The 20,245-nt window shown below is 36.2% G+C and overlaps 1 protein-coding gene across 2 annotated transcripts in view; it reads right to left on the bottom strand.

Moving 5' to 3' along the window:
- Positions 1-208: 208 nt before the first annotated feature.
- The window catches only part of LMBRD1 (LMBR1 domain containing 1), a 65,205-nt gene continuing 45,168 nt past the window's right edge, over positions 209-20,245 (bottom strand). For both annotated transcript variants that reach the window (XM_041477484.1, XM_041477483.1), the window contains exons 11-16: positions 19,711-19,813; positions 18,504-18,608; positions 17,913-18,062; positions 12,724-12,799; positions 2,316-2,407; positions 209-2,155 (exon numbers count right to left, since the gene is read on the bottom strand). In XM_041477484.1, coding sequence (XP_041333418.1) covers positions 2,036-2,155; positions 2,316-2,407; positions 12,724-12,799; positions 17,913-18,062; positions 18,504-18,608; positions 19,711-19,813 — 646 coding nt within the window. In that variant the 3' untranslated portion in view covers positions 209-2,035. The remainder of the gene's footprint in view (positions 2,156-2,315; positions 2,408-12,723; positions 12,800-17,912; positions 18,063-18,503; positions 18,609-19,710; positions 19,814-20,245) is intronic.

Raw genomic sequence — 20,245 nt, forward strand, 5'->3', positions numbered from 1 at the left:
CCAGCACATAGCATGAAGCAGCTGCATGGCACAAAACCAACACGTTCCCAAAAATCTTCCCCAGATGAGCAGTGATCTCCCCTGGGCAAAGTTAGGGCAGAATGGATATAACTCTGCAAAGCTGTGTTACAAACAAACCTGTAAGAAGGAAGTGACAATTTTCGGTTAAAACTGAAGATGACAAATGAATCAGAAAGAAAGGCAGACATCTGAGCAGTTAACTTTATTTAAATTAGCTCATGTAAGTTTCCCACCAGGGCATCTACAAACAAGTATACTCCAAGTTCTTCCCATGCTCTGGATGCAGCTTCCAGACAGTCAACATCACATTCAAGTAATTCTGCTTGAATTACTTGAACTCCTTATAACTAATTCCTTGCAAGTTTCCCCAGTTGTCATGTTTAAATAATATTCAGCTAATTCCAGTCAGACAGCTCAGACTGCCTAGTCAAATTTCAGTACCTACTCTCAGTGTTTGAATACATTTCTGCCCTTTCAAATGTCACACTGGTAGCAAACTGATTGATTGATATTAGTTGAGCAGACCTGACTGCATATTTTCAGCTTATGAGCCACCTACAACACCAGGAGATGGACTCAATGATCCATGTGGGTCCCTTCCAACTCAGCTTATTATGTGTGTGATTCTTCCACATTGCCACATCAACATTTATGTTACTGGAGCAGTTGGCACAGAAGGCTTGTTGAAAGACACAAGGCTTTTTTGTTCCTATAGTTCAAACACCGGTTCCCTGCATTCCTGCACAAACTACACAACTCACGTAAGACCTCCTCCAATACTGAAACTAAATTAGAATTCAGAAGTTCCTGAGAGCCTCTTGTTCTGAAATACTGCAGAAATAGGCAGATTGTTCTTGAAATAACTTAAGCATTTGCAAACACGAAAGCAGGACATAATGACTACCCTACATTCTAATAGCTATTTAACAATTAGTCTTATAAAAGACTACCTAATGTGATGACTTTCCATGTGCTTGCATAGACTGTAATGTCCCCCAGGCAGCATTAGAAGCTTAAAAACCTGTCCTTGTAAACATTTTCTCTTTCACAGTCTGTCAAAGGATATATAAAGATTTTTTTCATCCTTAGAAACATAGCTCAGTAACTACATAGCTAAAATAAGATTAATGTACAAAGACAACACGAATGACAAAAATATTTCTGAACTGTGTTTATATAAACATATTGGTTTGTAAACAAATTGACAACATTTACTTTAAATATTGAAAGAACTTCAAACTAGACAATTTGCATTAAAGAGAAAAGTAAGTTAAAAATTAATCACATCTTAATTATTCCATTGGTTATGACTAGATCAGGCACCTGGAAGTTTCAAAACAACCGTACTAAAACACTGCAACAGTGCTGAATATTGTAATTTACACTGTGATTTCCTTTGAGAGAGCAAAAGCCACCTCATAGTTACCTGAGGATTTCCATAGTAACTTAGTGGAGATCACAGTATAAAAATTACTTACTTTTCACAGATGGGAAACTCACCATTTATATAATATTTTTGGCATACTTGAATGGACAGTCTCTTGTTAGCTCTAGTTTTATACAGAAATCCCAGAAAAACTAATGCAAAAGTCAAGTCCTTTTGTGAGTGTGAACTTCATCCAAATCTTTCCTGCACTATTTTCACTGTTTTGCAGGATTTTAGTTGTATTTATGAATAAAAAAGTCCTACAAGTTAAGCATGAAAGTATTTAAGAAAATCTAAGTTAACAGAAAAGCATTGTGAATTATGAAATAGTTACAACAGTTCATCAAATTATACATCAGAAGATTACACATGTTTTATGATAAAACAATATTTTCTATATATTACTCAAAGTCAGCTTCAACATTTGTTTTCATTTAACAGTGATACTCAGGTTTTTTATCCCTTTAAGTGAGTACACAAATTTCATTTATTTTTACAGGTGCAAAGATGCTTATCTGGATGTGAGTTCCACATGGGCATGACTCTCAACATAACTTTACATTTTTTCATCTTGAGGGCAAAAGGCTGTCAATGGTAATAAACAGACGGTTCATCATCGCTCATATCTGAATCATCATCATCTACTTCACCTTCAATGACTGATTTCTTGCCTTTGCAGCATGAAACAATTAATCCAATTAAAAAGACCTGCAAATTTAAAGTAGAAAGTGTTACTGTTATCCAGTTCAGGGGTATATAAGGGCAATATAAGTAAAACAAATTGTAGTATGGTGATACAAATGATACAATGACAACTACTGTAAATTACCCAACTTGATTCAGAGGTCTCCAAAATCCAAGTACTTACTGCAATGAATGCCCAGTTCCCAAAGTAATAGGCTGCACTGAAGAACCAGAATTTATGAAGAAAGAGGTACGTCCGAGTGACAATACACTGATCTAAATTGAAAGGATTAGCACTGATTAACATAGAACAACAAAATCAGCTTCATACTATATAGTAAGATAATATTTTAGCAACATTTAGCAATATTTAACTCTGCAAAACAATTACACTCTATTACATCTAATTTACTCTCCTACCAAGGAAGAGGAGAAGAATTTACTCCACTACCAAGAAGGTATGCAAAGGGGACACTTGTTATGGGGGAGTGACTGTGACAGGTAACATGAAGCTACAAGTTACATAAGTAACCCTATTACTACCGGGAACAATTTCTCATGCAGATGTGTCAATTATTAATTAGAATTTGGTCCAAAAGGGAACCCATTTTATATAAACCACAGCCATACAAAGCAGGTTCTGGATTAACATACATGTTTCAGGACTTTGAAAAACTGTGTCTCTACCAGGATTACATAGGCTTTGTATAAAATCACAAGTCAATTAATTACATGCACACAAAAAACCTCCAACATGTACTGGGCCTTTTGCAACCCACATAACAGAAGCCTTATCTGTACACAAGACCTGACTGTACTGGTTAAACCTTACTCCTCTAACAATAAGAACATGGAAGTAGGATTTTCTGATGTGAATGTATTTTTCTTCATTTCTAACTGGGAGATTTTAAAATTAAGAATCATATTTCCAAGTAATTTCCAACACGCAGATAGAGAGCGTAAAGGCTTGTATAGGACACTGAACCTGTGGTATTCAAGGGGTCACGCTAGGGGATGGTCAGCTGGACACACAAGCCAGCTCAATCTCTCAAATGCAAGGAAGGGCATGCACTGAGTTCATGCTAAGGTAAAATATCAGTTCCTGGTTGGTCGTCTTGGTTTTTTATACTACTCTTACTATGCCTCAAACCTCACCTAAAGCCCATTTCAGAGCAGGAGTTGGTGTGCAAACATGTTGAACACCAGAGAAAGTAAGGAAAACCCAGAAACTGCCTGTTTGTCCCTCAGTTCAGACCCCAGGTTGGGAAATATTCCCCAGGTGCAGTTGAAGTAAAGATTTCCTGCCTTCTAAAGCTCTGAGTATAACTATTTATATGGTTCCATAGCTCACTTTTCGCAGCCATCTAAGAAAGAAATGCCGGTGAAGTGAAGATACTTCAGAATTGTAGATAATATTGTCAATACCATCTGCGGCTCTCCAGCTGGTTACTTGAATTAAAAAACAGCTAAAAGACTTTGAGATGGCACTTCATAATAATAGGATTAAACAGATGATGATAAATATTTTGGAATAGTTTAACCTTGTGAGAACATTTCTGTGCAGTGTTACAAGAGTAGATAACTAAATTTTAGCTATTGTTTCTGAACAAATGTTACTTAATAGGCTGACATGACATTTTTCATCAACTGATTCCTCCATATGACTCAATTTCGAGTAAGTTATAATGAATAGCCTGAATTAAGCTAGCTACTTCTATCCAGAATGATCAGTGTGAATACTACATGTATCTTGATCATGTGGAACAAAAGTACAGACGGAAAGCTACCAAGCCTCCAATAGATACCTGCCACCATTAAAAAAATACAACATATTCTATGTACACATGTAGTGCTGACCAAGGAACAAAGCTAAACAGCCAGGATTCAAGACAAAACAATTTTTAAAATAAAAAATGGCAAGTATGAATAGTCATTACTACCAGAAGAGTCAACTACTTTTTGTTTTGAGTTCACTGATGAAGTTTTCCATTACGGTAAGAAATAGTTACACTTAATGTACTATTTTCAAACTAAGGCTTCTTTCAGGAAGTGAATTAGGTAGTTTATGATGAACTACAATGATAATTTTATTCAAAGCCAGATACTAAAGCTTAAAACGTGATTTTTTGCACTGAAAACTCGAATTATGAAAACTTACTGATGAAGTCCATCTTTTATGCATCTCAAAACACAGTGAGCTTTCACAAAAGCACGTAGAAGGAAACAGTTTCTTAGGGAAGAGTTAGAAGTTCTTGTGAACAATATAATTTATAAACATTGGCATTATTTGAAAGTCAATAGTGTACACCTGTTTTACCTCTTTATTAATCAACTAGCCAATGAAACAGATTATGCCCTCCGTAAATCCACAGATCAAACTGGGGAGAAATAAAGAGCAGAGGTCCAACACACTAGATGGTCAGATTTAGGAAAGGGTTGTTTTTCAAGCCCCTTGAAACAGTTCTCAAAGTTGAAGCCCTGCACCTGGAACGATGTAACACCATGCAGTAGTGCAGGCTGAGCACTGGCCAGATAAAATGCAACTGTGCAGAAAGTGACCTCATCTCCCAGTAAACAAACAGAACATGTGGCTACCCTTATTTATATGTAACTGAATATCAGGCTTCACTGTCTGGAATGCAGTGAAAGTCCATGAAACTGATCAGTTCTTCTGCTGTGACAAACTGCATCCGCACTGTGACAAACTGCCATTTTGGGCTGCCCAGCACAAAAGCAGCATTTACTTATTGAAGCAAATCTAGTGGAGGACCACTGCAACAGCTTAGAGCACACAGCAGACAATGAAGATGTGTTCTTTCACCTTGAAGTAAAGGTGTTTGCAGGTGTGTCTTACTGCTGCCTCTGCTGTCTAGTGGGGACCTTAAATATTAAATGAGATTCCTCCTAGATCTGCATAACAAGACAACAGATGACAGAGGTGCAGCAAGAAATACACCTGTTAAATAGCAGGAGAGGCAATCAGCATAGGTAAACATCGAAGCAGGCTGTCCCTCAGAAATTCAAAGGTGGATGGATGTGAACAACTCGCTCTACTTGCCCCTTGCTGGGGCGCTGGACCAGATTACCTCTTAGATCCTGTGTGGGTGCTCAAAATCATTACATGAAGGTAGACATTGCAACAACACAAATCTAAACAACAATGGTATTTTTTGATGGAAAATCCCAAAGTGAGAATGCTAACCCCAAAGACAGATGAAGTTTATGTCCCCAGATTCAAGCACAACTTAGTTTTACTTAAAATACACTCAAAACCACTTCCAAAGGAAAAGCTACATCCTTACTGTGCTTGAACATCTAAGCACTGCAAAACTTCAGACCCTAGAAGTACTGAAGGCATAGCTTCAGGAAACCAAGAATACTTATTTCATACAGCCTTGCAGCCAAAAAATCAAAACCTTGCTGTCAATAAATCAAGCTTTTTGCAAATCATTGCAAAAAGGAGCTGCTGTTTGAAGGTTGTAGGTATGGCTTTGTATCACAGATGAAATTGTTGAGACAAAGCAAGCTTCAGGAGTCTCTACAGGAGGATATTAACAGGTATAATAAAAATTTCCCCCATTTTGTACCTATCATCTCACATCCTAACATCTTGACCAATATTTCATAGTGTTCAGGTCACTCCAGTGCTTCCAAAGTCCATAGAAGTTTATGATAAAGACTGCATTTCACATATCACTTCCACATTTCTCTGGAAACAGATGCATGGAATGGCAGCAACAACTGTCCCAGCCAAAAATACAGAATTTTTTTCCTTTTCTTGTTGGATAAACAGCAAAAAATGATTATGTTCTTAATTGCTCCTTAGTCATTAGTTTCTACAAGTGTTCTTTTAATATAGTATTTGAGCATATTGCCACTTATTCCATATTCTTCTCTGCTGTAATATATATACACACACACATATATATACATACATACAGAATTAATAGTAGCCTCATTCAGCTGAGCCTTTGTATTTGACAATCCAGCCCCTCCACTGCTGCTACTTCTCTGGTTTCACAAGCTAAAATTAATCACCTAAACAAAGCTTTTATAACTTTTGGGTTGTGGCATCCCATACCAGTTATCTTTCTCTCAGCTAATTTCTTCCAGAAACTTTAAATTTCAATTCACCACTCATTCAGCTTTCACAATAATGCCAGTATTAAACAGCTTCAGCACTACTTGCTTCAAGGTTAATTTTGCAATAAAATTACAACTTAGATCCCTTATCAGACTGAAAAGCATATTGGAACACATACTACTCACATATAGCAGGGATCTGAAAACATTTCCCAATTGGTTGTATGTAGCTACAATAACTCCTCACTTAGAGATGTGAATCACTAAGCTCCCAACACTTGACGCTGACAGCACTTTGAAGTACTACAGAGCACAACAGAAGCAGGAGTATCTAATCACTCAGATACTTAACAACAGTTTGCAGCTATCTAAAAATCTTCTAAAATCTAGGTCTAACATAGAAGCAAAAAAAGCTGCCTGCTGTTTCATCCCAGTTGTCTGACTTGGGTGCAGGATTTTTTGCTCAGCTGGAAGTGGTAGTGAGATGGCAGCTAAATTAGACCTGTAGAGACCAAAAGTCTAACCATATAAAGTCTAGTCCAAAAAGCTTCCTTACTCAACAGAAGCTCCTCAGTAGGTTTGGAATCAAATCCTGACAAAAGAAAATATTTAGCAGGCTAAGGAGGAGCCAGAAACCAGGAACTAATGAGGAGCCTGAAAAAGCTATTTGCAACAAATTATTTAGAAAGTAAACTGTAAAAAAATTTAGTAAAAAAACTGTGGTTTTTTTGTGCTTCAAGCTACAAGTAAATTGTGTATGATACTTCTCATGGTCTATCTGCAAATCAAACACAACCTGATATAAAATGAGACAGACAGAAGAGTGATGTAATCAATGTGAATCAGTCTGGTTTTATAACAAATAGATCTGATTTTGTAACAAAAGTTACAAGTCTGGATAACCAATAGCTTTTTGCAGTTATTTTACAGTACATGAACAACTGCAGCACTCACAAAATTTCTTGATGATAATTACACATTATGAATGTTTATGTTAAATGGCTTGAGAATTTTCAAGTCCCATCAGCTAGCAGGGCTTTGTAGCATAAGGAGGCTCCGAAGTAGGATCCTCCAAGATTCTGTGCCTAAAGAAGAAAACAGTCACTAATCAAAGTTTCTTAATGCTAAATAATAAAAATTATGTCCTATTGAGTGATCTGGGTATCACAATTTTTTCCCCAACAGTGAAATTTAAATGAAGCGACATGTATGAACAGGATTTGCATTTATGTATGAATGAAGGACTTAGTTGTAGAAAGAAGGTTCTGGATCTTACAACCAAGCACAAACTTTAGCTAAACATAGCAAGAGTTTTCACTACTTCCCTCTATACACTCAGAGAGCCTGCCAGTCCTTTTTTGGCCGTTTTAGATTTGGAGTTCCTGCTAGCACAGTTATGGCATTATAATGCAAAATTTCACCCAGCTGTAAGGTTCCTATTTCACTTTGGTTACAGAGAATCTGTGAGGGTGCCAAGATTTGCATGTATTAATAGACTAGGTGAAAAACATTTAAGGAGATTTGAAGAGCTAAACCTGTTAATCTCATTTTTCGTAAGTTTAAAGGATGACTTGATTTTAATGTTTATTAAGTATGCTCAAGTGAGGAAAATACTAATGCTACAAGTCCATGTATAAAGTGAAAAGGTACAGCATTAGCCAAAAAACTAAATCTGAAGCCACTTTAATTCCAAGGAGATAATGCCCAGTTTCTACAGGGAGGCAATAAACCATTGGATCAGCCTGTTGATGAAAAAGCATTCTCAGTGCTTTTGTTGAAAGTAGAGATCCCTTGAAACATTGTGTACAATTCAGGTTAATTACAAGCACTAGCCACGTGGGTTTAAAGACAAGCCGTAATTGTTACTTCACGCCTTTGAATTGCCACCTTAAACTTGAAGAGGCATTTTCTGAGACTCCCTTGAAAAACTTATTTCAAAGTAACTAGAGGCAAACAATTACTTTAAAGATCTAGCCAGTGATAAACAATGGCAATACTCTAGGGCTGAACACAGATGTAAAACTCTACAAAGGAAGCAGCAGACAGGATAGCCGATTATTTTCATTCTTATCAAAACCTCCTCCTTTAGGAAAAATAATTGTGGGAATTGACATATCTAGATCTGCATGTCAGTGAACAATGTACTGCAAAAAGATCTTTACACCAGTTTTAGCTGTTCATATTGTTTACAGGTGCCAAACAGGGCTTTCGTGCTCACACGTGCACCACTGTGCTTATCTAGATGAAGTTCTTATGGTTATAGAGGACTTTGAAAGTGTTAGGTGTAAGTATAGATTCAGGGTAAAGTGCCAGTGAGGTCATTCACAAAGCAACAGGAAAATGGAAAGTACTCACTAAAATCATTATGTTAAGCATTCTGTAACTTTTCAAATCAATTAATTTAGAACAACAGTTTGGAAGTGATAACCTACAGTCATACAACTCTTCATACAAAATCACTAATATTGAGGATTCTGAGCAACTTGCTTGTGGTTTCCCTTTGCAAGTCTGCATTTCTCAAGAAGAGAAACATAATATGCTCCTGTTTTGGCATTTGTATTTGGGCCTCCTTTCCAGCTTGAGTAATGTCTATATCTAGTCTTTACTCAGGCAAAAATAAAGCCTGAGGTCCTGAACGCTTTGACTTCTCCCTAATAAGGGTCTTAAAAGGCGACATAGATTAAGTAATTTCAAAGCCTTAGAAATGAGGTTTTTTTTTTTTGCACTCACTTCACATGTAGCTCCAAATCAGCACAGGTCTATGAAAAACGCCTAGCAGATAGACTGCACCCAGCATGTAACAGGCCTTGGGCAAGGCTCATTTCCTCAATGAAGGAAGAGAATCCAAGGGGGATTCAGAGCAAGTTATGCATTTAAAGTGACTGATGCCTAAAAACTAGATCTTTTAATCTAGAAAGAGGCAGATAGTGTTTGTCAGATCTCATAGTTCAGGCTCGCAGCTGAGTCATTGCTCATTTACATTAAATCCCATTAACCTGTTAAGCTAAACCTATACCAAGTTTTCAACACATGAATCCTGCTGCAAGAGTCAATCAAATAATTGAACTTCTTTGCTTTACCTTATACTCAACCGAATTGTGGACCCAACATTTCAGCTGTCATTAGCCTTGAAAACAATTATCAAATTATATTTTTGCCCAGCTGTATTGAACACTGAAAACTAAGGCTTGTTTTGCCTATAACAAATACAATGTATAACAAAAATAACTTGCTGCCCCCAAAAGACTACTTAAAGAGCCTTTTAAGTTAACCCAAACACAAACCTTTTGTGCAAGATGATTAACTAAAGAAAGGTACTTTGACTTAAAATATGTACCCTGCTCTATTATTTTTGTCTTCAATTCTGTTTCATATAGTCACATTATTATGGCCCTTATCTGAGTATAAAACAGATTCTTATCTCTGCATATCAAGAGTAAATAGAAACAAGCTTTGCTGAATGAAAGCAGATAATGCTAAAACATATATATAACTAGAAATACTCAAGAATGTAAGAAATGCAATCTTACAGAATGTTCTGTAAGATTGCATTTCAACTGCCTTGTGTTTCTCCAGGAAGTAAAACTGTCCTTTGGACCAAACCAAACATTAGTCTGAAACAAATCTACAGGAAACACTGCACAATATAGCCTGAAATATTAGCTGTTACAATTGGATCAGGTCTCTTCTACCATCTCAGAAAGAAAAAAATAATTTACTTAGTAACAATAAGTAGAGATCATATCTCCAATATCTGAGCATTCAATAAGACAGCAGATTGCTATAAGCTTATCTATCAGACATTGCTTGTTTTATATTTAAGGAAAAACACCTGTTAGAATTAAATCAGTTTAAGTGGAAGAAAATTAATTGAGGAGACAAATCAACATTTGCATTTAGTTACAGCTCACTGGTTTACACAAAACCCAAAATTGCCACAAAGAAGGCAATTCAAACTGCAAATGCTCGACCAACCTTTCTTTATCTTAAAGTAATTTGCATCTATTTTTGCCCATGTATAATATCCTTAAAAACAAAAGAAATTGTATTCAGAAGTTTAGTTCCTACCTCTGAAATAAATCTGACTCGTCAAAATGCCCTGTCTGATCACAGAAAAGAGTAGCATCTACTTTTCATTAGTTTTGTTACCAGTTATTAAAAATGCCAAGTATTCCAAGGTAAGGATTACATCTCCAGTTTCTAAAACTGACTGGATTAAACAATCACTGAAGTGTTTTCACTGATGCATTTTTTTTTTAAAGTTGACTGTTACAAAACCAACTTTTCTTTCAGTTATAGAAACACGTGAATGGCCTGAATGTATTATCTACAGTTAACACAACTCCACTTAAGCCTTTTTGATCACATTGATATTCACATTTAAGAAACATCCATCCATTTTCTACTTATATTAGCTCAGCACAGGACAGCATCTCAACATCTTCACCTCTTTCCTATTAAAAAAGGAGACCATGACTCAGAGATAGCCACTGCAACAACATGATGATGACAAACCAAAGCCATCATTTACACAGACCAACTTCTGTTCAGTACATCAGAGGACTAGTTTTAAGCATCAGCATATTGTTCCCATTGATCAAAGTAAACTAAGAAAGAAAATCATGTAAAGTATTAAAAGTATTCAAAAAAATTCAAGTATGGGTGGAAATGAGTAAGTTTATTTAAATCAAATCCCAGTTTCTATAATTAAGCAAAGTCTGAGGAAATCAGACTATTCTAATTTCTCTCACAAAGGTCAAGACTAACAAGATTATCAATGCCTGTGAGTATACTCTGCTTTCAGCAGATACTGGCCTAGTCAAGAAGCTGCTAACAAGAAACATATCTGTACAATTTGGACAAAAGTGATCTCATTTTGAAAGGCAACACATTTGCTCTTCTAAATTTTGCCAGAGTTTCTATTTTGAATCACAAAAACAGGACAGCTTAAACATCAATTGAACAACTATATTTGTCAAAATATCTAAACACTTGAAACTGCATTAAGTCTAAAAACAGCCATCAAAAGTGGATTAATGATTTGAAGTATGGGGAAAAAACAGGGTGGGGAAAAAAATCACCCTTGGGAAATGCTATGAACCACCAGGAATGAGACTAACACATATACTAAATTTGAAGATAAACATAAATACAAGGGAACTGCGCTGCAGAAGAGGCTTGACAGACTAGGAACAAAGAACTAATGGTCCAGTCACCTCTACTAGTACAAGTACAAAAATAAATTAAGTTTCATATTTTCCAATAACAAAAGTAGAGAAAACCTGAGTGGCTATTAACTTAAAGAAGCAGTCAAAAAATCAGGTGTTACAGAATACTGATAAGAGGAGAACACAGGACAACTATTTATCTTTTCTGTGAATTAACTAACACTGTAAAGCATTTTCGTAAGGATAGAAACGCATACACAATACAGCTGCTGTTCATACAGAGGAGCTGAAACTTGGCCAGAGTAAGAATAATTGAAGGCTTGGGTTCAAAAAAATCTGGACCATTCTGAAGGCTATAACTCTTATGCTGAGATCAGTGTTACCAATCAATATGACTGTGATCTTAAAGAGTACTGTCAGTATTGCAATGGCTTCTGCACTTAAAACTGTGAAAAAACCGTATATATGCAGAGGGAAAGGAAGTATAAAGGAACACTGCAAAAAATAAAACCAGCATGATTTCCATTAGCTTGGTTTTTTAACAAAACCAGGCTAAAAGTCATTCATACAAGTTTCATAGAGGAATAAGCACTAAATAAAATGTTACTAGTCTTTGTCACAAAGAAAAATATCAACTACTAAGGCCTGCATAGATGGAAAGTCAAGGAGCATTACAGCATTCTCCATCTGCTTGCTAGTCACGACTTAATTCCAGAATAACCAAAATACATCTTCTGCCCAAATAGCAGTCAAAAAGGGGGCATTTAGTAATACAGTTGAGAAAATTTATCATTCCCTACAATCTCCAGCATAACTCTAATTAGAGAAAAATAGTTTAAGATTCCTAGTTCTACTGGTATTGTTGCTCATGGAAGAGCCCCATTTATGTCTCATTAAAAATTATGTTATTCTCTTATCTGTAAGTTTCCACTGAGAATCACAAGCTCCACTGAGAAGCTCAGACCTTTGTTTTCCTGAGTACCTTGAGAGACCAAATAGAATAATTGTCTGCATGTCTGTATGATAAACAGACACAGTGAAGTGCACTTCCAATGCTAAGCTGTTCACCAGCTGGGGTTTATTTTTAAGATCTTCTATATACACATTAAAGCAAATGTGAGATTTTAAAGTTAACTGGAATGCTTTGTTACTCATGGTTTCTACTATGTCAATGACTACGACTAAATAGTCATTCCTTCAAATGAATAAAGTATCTTTAACTTAACTATACATCAAAGCTTCATTTTAGGCAAATGAAAGCTATGAAGACAGAGATTAAGCTGTTTATTACAGCTGAGCATGCACCTATCACACTGAATACAAGGAATAAATTTATCTTACCTTCAGGTGCATCTGCATCACAGTCTTTAGACACAAGTGTCACATTCCTTGGCTGACCATCAATTGTCTTATTACTCTGCATTATAAATACAAAAAATTGGTACATTAGTCTACCAGAAGTGGTCTTCCATGGACAATGACAATGCAAAAACCAAAAATATTTTCCAGTTAATTAATTTAAAAAATCCCTAAATCTCATAGACTATTTAAAAGTATTATTTTTGAACAGCACTATTATCTCATTGACTATTCAAAAGCATTATTTTTGAAAGCACAGTAAGCTGTGAGCAGTAAAACAAGAACGTTTCTAAGTATGATTTCATTAACAAAACAATAGCTTGTGTTCTTTTTGAAGACTCGTGAAAAATATACTTGAGCTCTGAAATGAAACCTTTTAACTGTGCAGAGAATTAATTTGAAAATCAACTTTGGTGATGAAGTCACCACAGAGTTCTTAGAATTGATAATAATGAATACAGTTTACTTCTGGTCTAAAAGCCAGATGGTAGCATGCAACACACTTGGACTGCCAGAGTGGAAGAAGAAAAATTATTCTTAAGTGAACTCTTGAAAACCCAAATGTACCTGCTTAAATGCCCCAAGTCTTTGGAAAATTGACCCTTTCGGGGAACATGAACTCTGTGTTGCACATTTTTAACAATCAGTGAATAATTTTAGCAGAGTCCAATGTAAATCCTTTGCTCTACAGTGATTTTTTTATACCCTGATTCACTTTCAAGGGTCACATACCTACTTCTACCCTCATGATTTCCAAAAGAGAAAACCCTCTAAAGAAATCAGTAAGAGTCAACACCTTGTCTTCAGACTAAAAGAAGTTACTTAAAACATACCAGCAATCAGTACAAGCTGGCACAGAAAGCTAAGCTCTAACTTCTCTGAGGAAGTTTATCAATATTAAGCAAATTCAGCTTTCACTTTGAAGAGTCAAGAGAAACAATTCAGTGTCTATCCAAAAAGGTAGCAATTCGTACACACAGTTAATTTCATTTCATGCAAGGTTATGAAAGTGGGAAGACTGCCTTAAAAAATGGATCTAAAATGAGTATGACTTAGTCACGGGGATCAGGAACAAAAGAGAATGTGTAGACAAACAGCAGGGTAAGAACAGAATACGTGAAATTTCAATAATTCAGTGTACGTTTAGCAGTTTCCCATCTCCAGAATGCATTCCAGCTGGCTGTCACTATTCCAGCTTACACTGCTCAGTCACAGTAAGCACTTATTTCAAAAGAACAGTATCATACCTTGTAAAATTCCATGGGGCACACCAAAAGCACAAAACATTCACAACATAACCATTTCAAAGCTTTTTCTTGCTTATCTTCATTCACTTTACCATATTAACAGAGCTTTAAATACAACAACAGCTAGAGCTATGGGCTTTCTTTGACAACATCTATGCTTTTTTCCAGGTCTTATATCACTCTTCTCCATGAACATTCCTATAATTTCAGACATTTTTAGTACAAGTATTGCCAGAGTAAAACTTTAATGTTCTGTTATCCCATCTACTCCAAGGCTTCAAGCAGGATGCATCAAGGCCAAGCATGAGACAAAACTATGAGACAGTTACTACGGACAGTAACTCCATATGTGTGCGTCAAGAGCTGACACATTTTGGACACTCCAGAAAACAGCAAGCTATTATATAATAAGGGTTAGGATACAACCTGTTACACCTACATTAGTTTCTGCTGATGCTACGGACCAAGAACTTGAAAAGATCTGTTTCCACACTTAGCCATCCAAGAGATGGTACTTCTGGATTCCTGCTGCTGACAATGGAGACACTGGGTCCTGCAATTTAGCTCCACTCCTCTAAATTATCTATGTGATGACTGAAGAAACAAAGTGATCATTGCTGTTCTGGACCCCAACCAGGGAAAAGTATCCATGTTGCTTATGGCAAGTACTGGCTTTTTAATACCTGTCTGGGGCAATCACGTCGTAAATGTCCACTGGGTTATATATCAGCAAGCAGTGGTCTTCCTTTCAGACAAAGACAAAATAACCCTTGGCCTTACTGAACAGAAATAGGAATTATACCTCAAGTATGGGCAAAGGTGTAATGCCTTTGCTAGAAAGCTAAGAAGGTAACCTAGATGTGGATACAATTTTTTCTTTGTGAAAAGTTATAAAAGAGTTATTGCTGATTAACAGTTAAGACAAATTGCTTCAAGAGGTGAAACTAAGCTATCCTTGGTGTCTGAAGAGCTATGAAAGTTGAACAAATTCGTGCAGAAGGATTCAGCTGGTATGGGCACAACATCCAGAAGAAATTTTCAAAAGTTTCCTACAGACACCACAGCTGAAAACACTTTTGATGAATTGGGGTCACATGCTTTGAACACATCAGTGCTCAGAGTTAATAAAGCAAGTAGCCCAGGTCTAGTTAACGTTAATTGTCTCACAACAGCTCCACTTTCACATATATATTCAGTTAAAAGGAAAAGTTACCAGCACTTCCAAATTAAAAGCTCTTGCTAAGAGTAACAGTCTCCAAAGGAAACAGTTCAAGATTCAAATAGAAACCTAACCTATCCCATGCATTACTACAGATTGTGATAACAATTTAGTTTGACACATTACTAGATTTGGAATTACTGTAGAGCAAAGCAGAGGAGGGGAATGCTCCTTTTACACAGTCTATGAGCCACCAGACTGTCATACACATGTTTATCAGCCCATCCATCCACTAAGCTTTCCTGGAATAATGCTCATCTATTGCTTGGTTCTTACACACTGTTGGTTAGCAGTGGTGTTATTCTAAAGGAAATGAACTGTAGTGTGAGAACACAATGAAAACCTGGACTGTCAAAGTGAGCTGGTGCATAGGGTTCTCAGTTATCATCAGGAAGCTCGCTGTGCCTAGTTCACTTGCCCTGCTCCTGATTATGTTCCTGGACACTCCTAAATCCATAGTCACCAATTCAGTAACTCTTAAGAACCTCTTCATTACTACCTCCACAGAAAAATACCTTGTTTCTCTTCATTCCCAGACTCCCTCTCTCCTCACTTCAAAATATCACAATTTAACATCCAGTTTCCAAGGTAGTCAGACACAGAAAATGTTTCTGATACATTCTGAAATACTCCTGGAGAGGATGTTTTCAGAAAACCTTGTATCTATTTGGTATGCCAGAGAAGCCCAGATGTAATTTACCAGCATATTCTTTATGTCTCATGTTATTTTAACAATAAAACCAGTTTCTACTCAAATTAGATTACGCACTTTAAACACAGCTCTTTGAAATGAGACATAACCTGAAGTCTTAGGATGCCTATCTTGACCAGAACATTTTGTAATCCTTTAGACAGAAAGTTACAACTCTACTCAACCATTCCAGCTAATCTTTCTTGCAGTGCTGACCAGGATTATATTGCAATAGCTGCTAGAATGACAAGAGTCTTTCTACTGCTGTTCTCTATTCTCTTGACCCTTTTTTCTCAGAAATGATGTATTTTCCTTCAGATACTTCTTCTCATAACAAACACTTGCATGTTAGCTGTTTAAGTCTCAATCCTTCTGCTTCCCTTAATATACACACATTTTATTTTATTCATAAAGCAAAACAAACTGTTAGCTACAGCCTTTATTATTTTTCTCTTCAAACCTTCCATGCTATCTACAAACTTTATCACAAAGTTCTACGTAAACACACCTAAACTGACTTTCAACTTAGTTTCATGCTACTACTACCCTAATTGTGACAAGTTGAGCCAATGCACACCTAAGCATGTTTATTTTGTGTTAGGCAAATTTAGCATGAAATCTAATAAAATGCATTACACTTCCTAAATACCAAATATTCACATTCCCTACTGTGATTCAATTACTGTGCTTGGATTGCTATCAGGATGACCAATTGCCCACTACCAAATAATTCAAATGTAAAGACAGCAGTAAAGTAGCATTTGCTGAGACCTCCACTTCCTGCAGTGACAATCCTACCACACCAACACATTTAAGCTGAGCAAGTTCTATCTTCTAGCCTATTTAACACTACTTCAATTTCAATTTCTCCTTGTAATCCTTTTGCCCCAAGAATTCTGTATCCACTGTTTAAACTAAGATAACTGACAGAAGTAAGTTACAAAATTTACTAATTTGTTGCAGCTGAAGGAAGTCAGCAGGTGTTTCGTTTGTAAAGCAGGTGTCCTCCTACCACAGGAACATTCTCCCAGAGAATTACAGAGATATTCCAAAAGCTCAAAGCAGCATCCAATCACTTCAATCTCATTTGAATCCTTTCTTTTGACCACTCCAGCTCAATTGATTTGTCGTTGTGACACAAACATCAAAAGCACATCAAGGGATCTTGACTTCACTGCACCTGAATAAGCAACCAGTTCATAACTGGTTGGTTGTCTACATTTGCAAGATCAGATCTGGTGAAGTCTATCCCTGTAAGATACCAGATCTTAATAAACAGCCATTCATTAAACCTCTCAAGATGCTTCTGATATGTAACTTTGAACTTCCCCATAAATATGCAGGCTGCCACTCAAACTAAGATGTAATGCAGTAATTTAATTCTTCAGGTACAGAAGTTGAAAGACTTCAAAACCTTGAAATACACAAAAGTGCAATAACAAAAGCAAAGATTAAATTTTAATTGCTTAATTCTGTAGAACATTTTACAGTGCAAGAACTTCATGGAGTTTTATGAAGTTGGACAGTCCAAAGTGCCTGAAATGTGATTAATCCACACACACTTAGCTGCCCTCAGTTTCTTATTTTCTACTGTGCCAAGTTATGTTTGTCATGATAAAAGCAATCAACTGTGGAACAGTATTGATTTCATTCTGTACACAGCCCTCCACATTCAAAATAATCCTCCCTGCAGTCACTCAGCAACCTAAGCAGACCAGTACAAAATCTAGTGGAAGCTAACAACTGTCTTATCAGAAGGAGTAAACCAAACCTCAGTTTCATACTAAGTCTTGAGATGACAATTTCTCAAGAAATGAAGATTTCAAGTTGTGTAATATAAAGTGCAGTCAGTTTCTGGCTTGTGTATTATCAAGAGCCCTACTAGTATTTAGAAACACTGCCTACCAAAATCTCTTTGAAAACTGAAAATGTGTCTGACTGACTTTCAAAGTTTCTGAAAACAGTACATTTTTAATACAGAAAATAAAATTTAAACAAAAAAAAAGCATCTCACCTGCACCAGGTATTTCTGGCTTCCATACATTACATACTGTGGGGCAAGACTGTAAATCATGTAACTTGTATGAAGAACTATCAACAGAAGTATCATACAGAGAAATAAGAGTGCTTGAGGTCGAGTCTTTCCTCGTCTGATTTTATAAAGCTAAAAGTAGAAAAACAAATATTAATACAATGGAATAGCTCTTGTTTTTTCCTGAAGGCATTCAAAAACCTCTTTACTTCAAGTAAGTTTTATTTCTACTGCTAGAAGTGGGAGGTTGCTAAAATTATCTTCTGGCAACTTAATTTCAGTGGTTCAAAGCAGGTTTTCAGGTGTATTTACCTAATTTCAAAGCACAGCTATTTAACCAAATTAAGTTCTATCTGTATTAATGGCCCAAAAGTCTGATAACTTGGTAAAATGAAACACCTTCCAGAAGCAGTGCAAATGGTACAATAGGCTTTTGACACTCATTAGGCATACAGACAATGCTACTGGCAACATCCCATATTTATGAAGCAATACAAAAATCTTAAATATATTCAAGAGCACATATTTTTAAATATCTGAGTATTAGAAACTAAACTCTTCAGTTATATTCACCCTTGTCCAGAAGAACCATATTCCCATATTTCGAATGCCTGCCATTGAAGTGAAGATAAAGTACATAACAATGGTTGTGATAAGAATATAATCAAGTGGAAAAACCTAAAACAAGAACACAAGCAGTTAAAAAGACAAGAAAAAAAGCTCTTCTCCCTCTCGAAAGTAAGTAGCTTCTACTCCTATAGCTTATATTTGAGGTAGTCAGAGTCCTGTTTTAAAGTTTTACATAGCTGACTCCAAATATAACTAACATAGCTTGCTGCTAATAGAGCTTAGACAATTAGTTTGGAAAAGCATTAAGCATTTTTGTTAATTTAAAAATAAATGCCTTAATTTTGAAGTGTTAAACATTTTTAGACCAAGAAATAATTATTTTAAATACACCCACAGAATGACAAGTGCACAGTGGCAACCATTATTTTAGGAATGCATATTTGTGACTATTTTTCTGATCGTATTTGCACACAAAACTTATATTTACATTAATAAAAGCTTGAGATAATATTGCTGAACATTATTCTTCTCAGTGAACTACAAGCTTAGATGTTCAACAGTTTCAAAAGCCATGGGGAAGCAATGCATTGCACTGACCCATTACTCCAAGATTCCAGGAATACCTCAACTGGAGAGGGAATAAAGCACTAGCTTAATATTAAAGCTTTTCTTTTTCTCAGTTTACTCATGACAAACTCAAATTTGTATGTGTACTTGTTGCCTTCCAGCTCTACTAAAGTTAACTGATGCATGTTTTTATGTTGGGCTTGCTTCCAAGACTAATGCCTTACTATAACATAGCCAATGTTGCATATTTTTCAACGCGCAATATATTAAAAAGTGAAAAGTTGCATTTACTTCACTAAAAAGGCCTAAGCTATCCAGTACACCAACTGGAATGTATGTAGAACATGGAACAAAATAGCTTCTATTCTGTGCATACTAACTACAACTGCAATCATTCTCATTTGCCACTGTATTCTCATCACATCAAACTCAGTTTCAAGCACCACCTTCCTTGCCCAAACTAGATACCATTCACCCAAGATTTTCATATCAGCAACTAGGAACTAAAAGTTAGTAAGGAAGCTGCCTTGCTTTTACTGAACACACATTTAGACAACATTGTTTTAATTAATTACTTGGGGAGAAGTTTAAAAGGAAATGGAAGAGCATCCTTACATATGTATATCACCACTTCTTTACTTACTCTTTGAAGAACTGGTAACAGCATATTCAATGGATTGGTCAGATTAGTTCCTAGAATTATAAATCCTGAGTCGAAGCCAGCCGAATGCAGAGCTTTGTCCAAACTGCAGTAATTAGAGAAACTGGGTAAGTACTGTGGTTCTCCCAGAGCTTTGTCTGTAGTTTTACAAGGGCAACCCGAAAGAAAAAACAAACTGAACTAAACCCGGAGAGTGACAGCTGCCTAACATCTATTCAGACACATGCTTTGCTTTACCACATTCACTGCACTTGTTCTGTTAAAGATATATTGATTTCTGCATCTCCTCAGCATTTTTGCTTTTCCCCAGTTTGGGTCATAAAGCTTATTTTCCCAGTCTGACAGATCAAAAATGCCAATATTTGAGACCTTTGGTTAGTGTCAATCCACACTGAAATCTACCAGACTTGCAGCTGGCTATGTTGCTTTTGACACTAAGAAACGGTTTCAATGTAATGCAGATCAAAATGGATTAAACATGTAATCTAGTGCAAGATTTTAAGCACCTATTTCCCAG

The sequence above is a fragment of the Pyrgilauda ruficollis genome, unplaced genomic scaffold, assembly GCF_017590135.1.
Source record: "Pyrgilauda ruficollis isolate IOZ18807 unplaced genomic scaffold, ASM1759013v1 scaffold40, whole genome shotgun sequence".
NCBI classification, from domain to species: domain Eukaryota; kingdom Metazoa; phylum Chordata; class Aves; order Passeriformes; family Passeridae; genus Pyrgilauda; species Pyrgilauda ruficollis.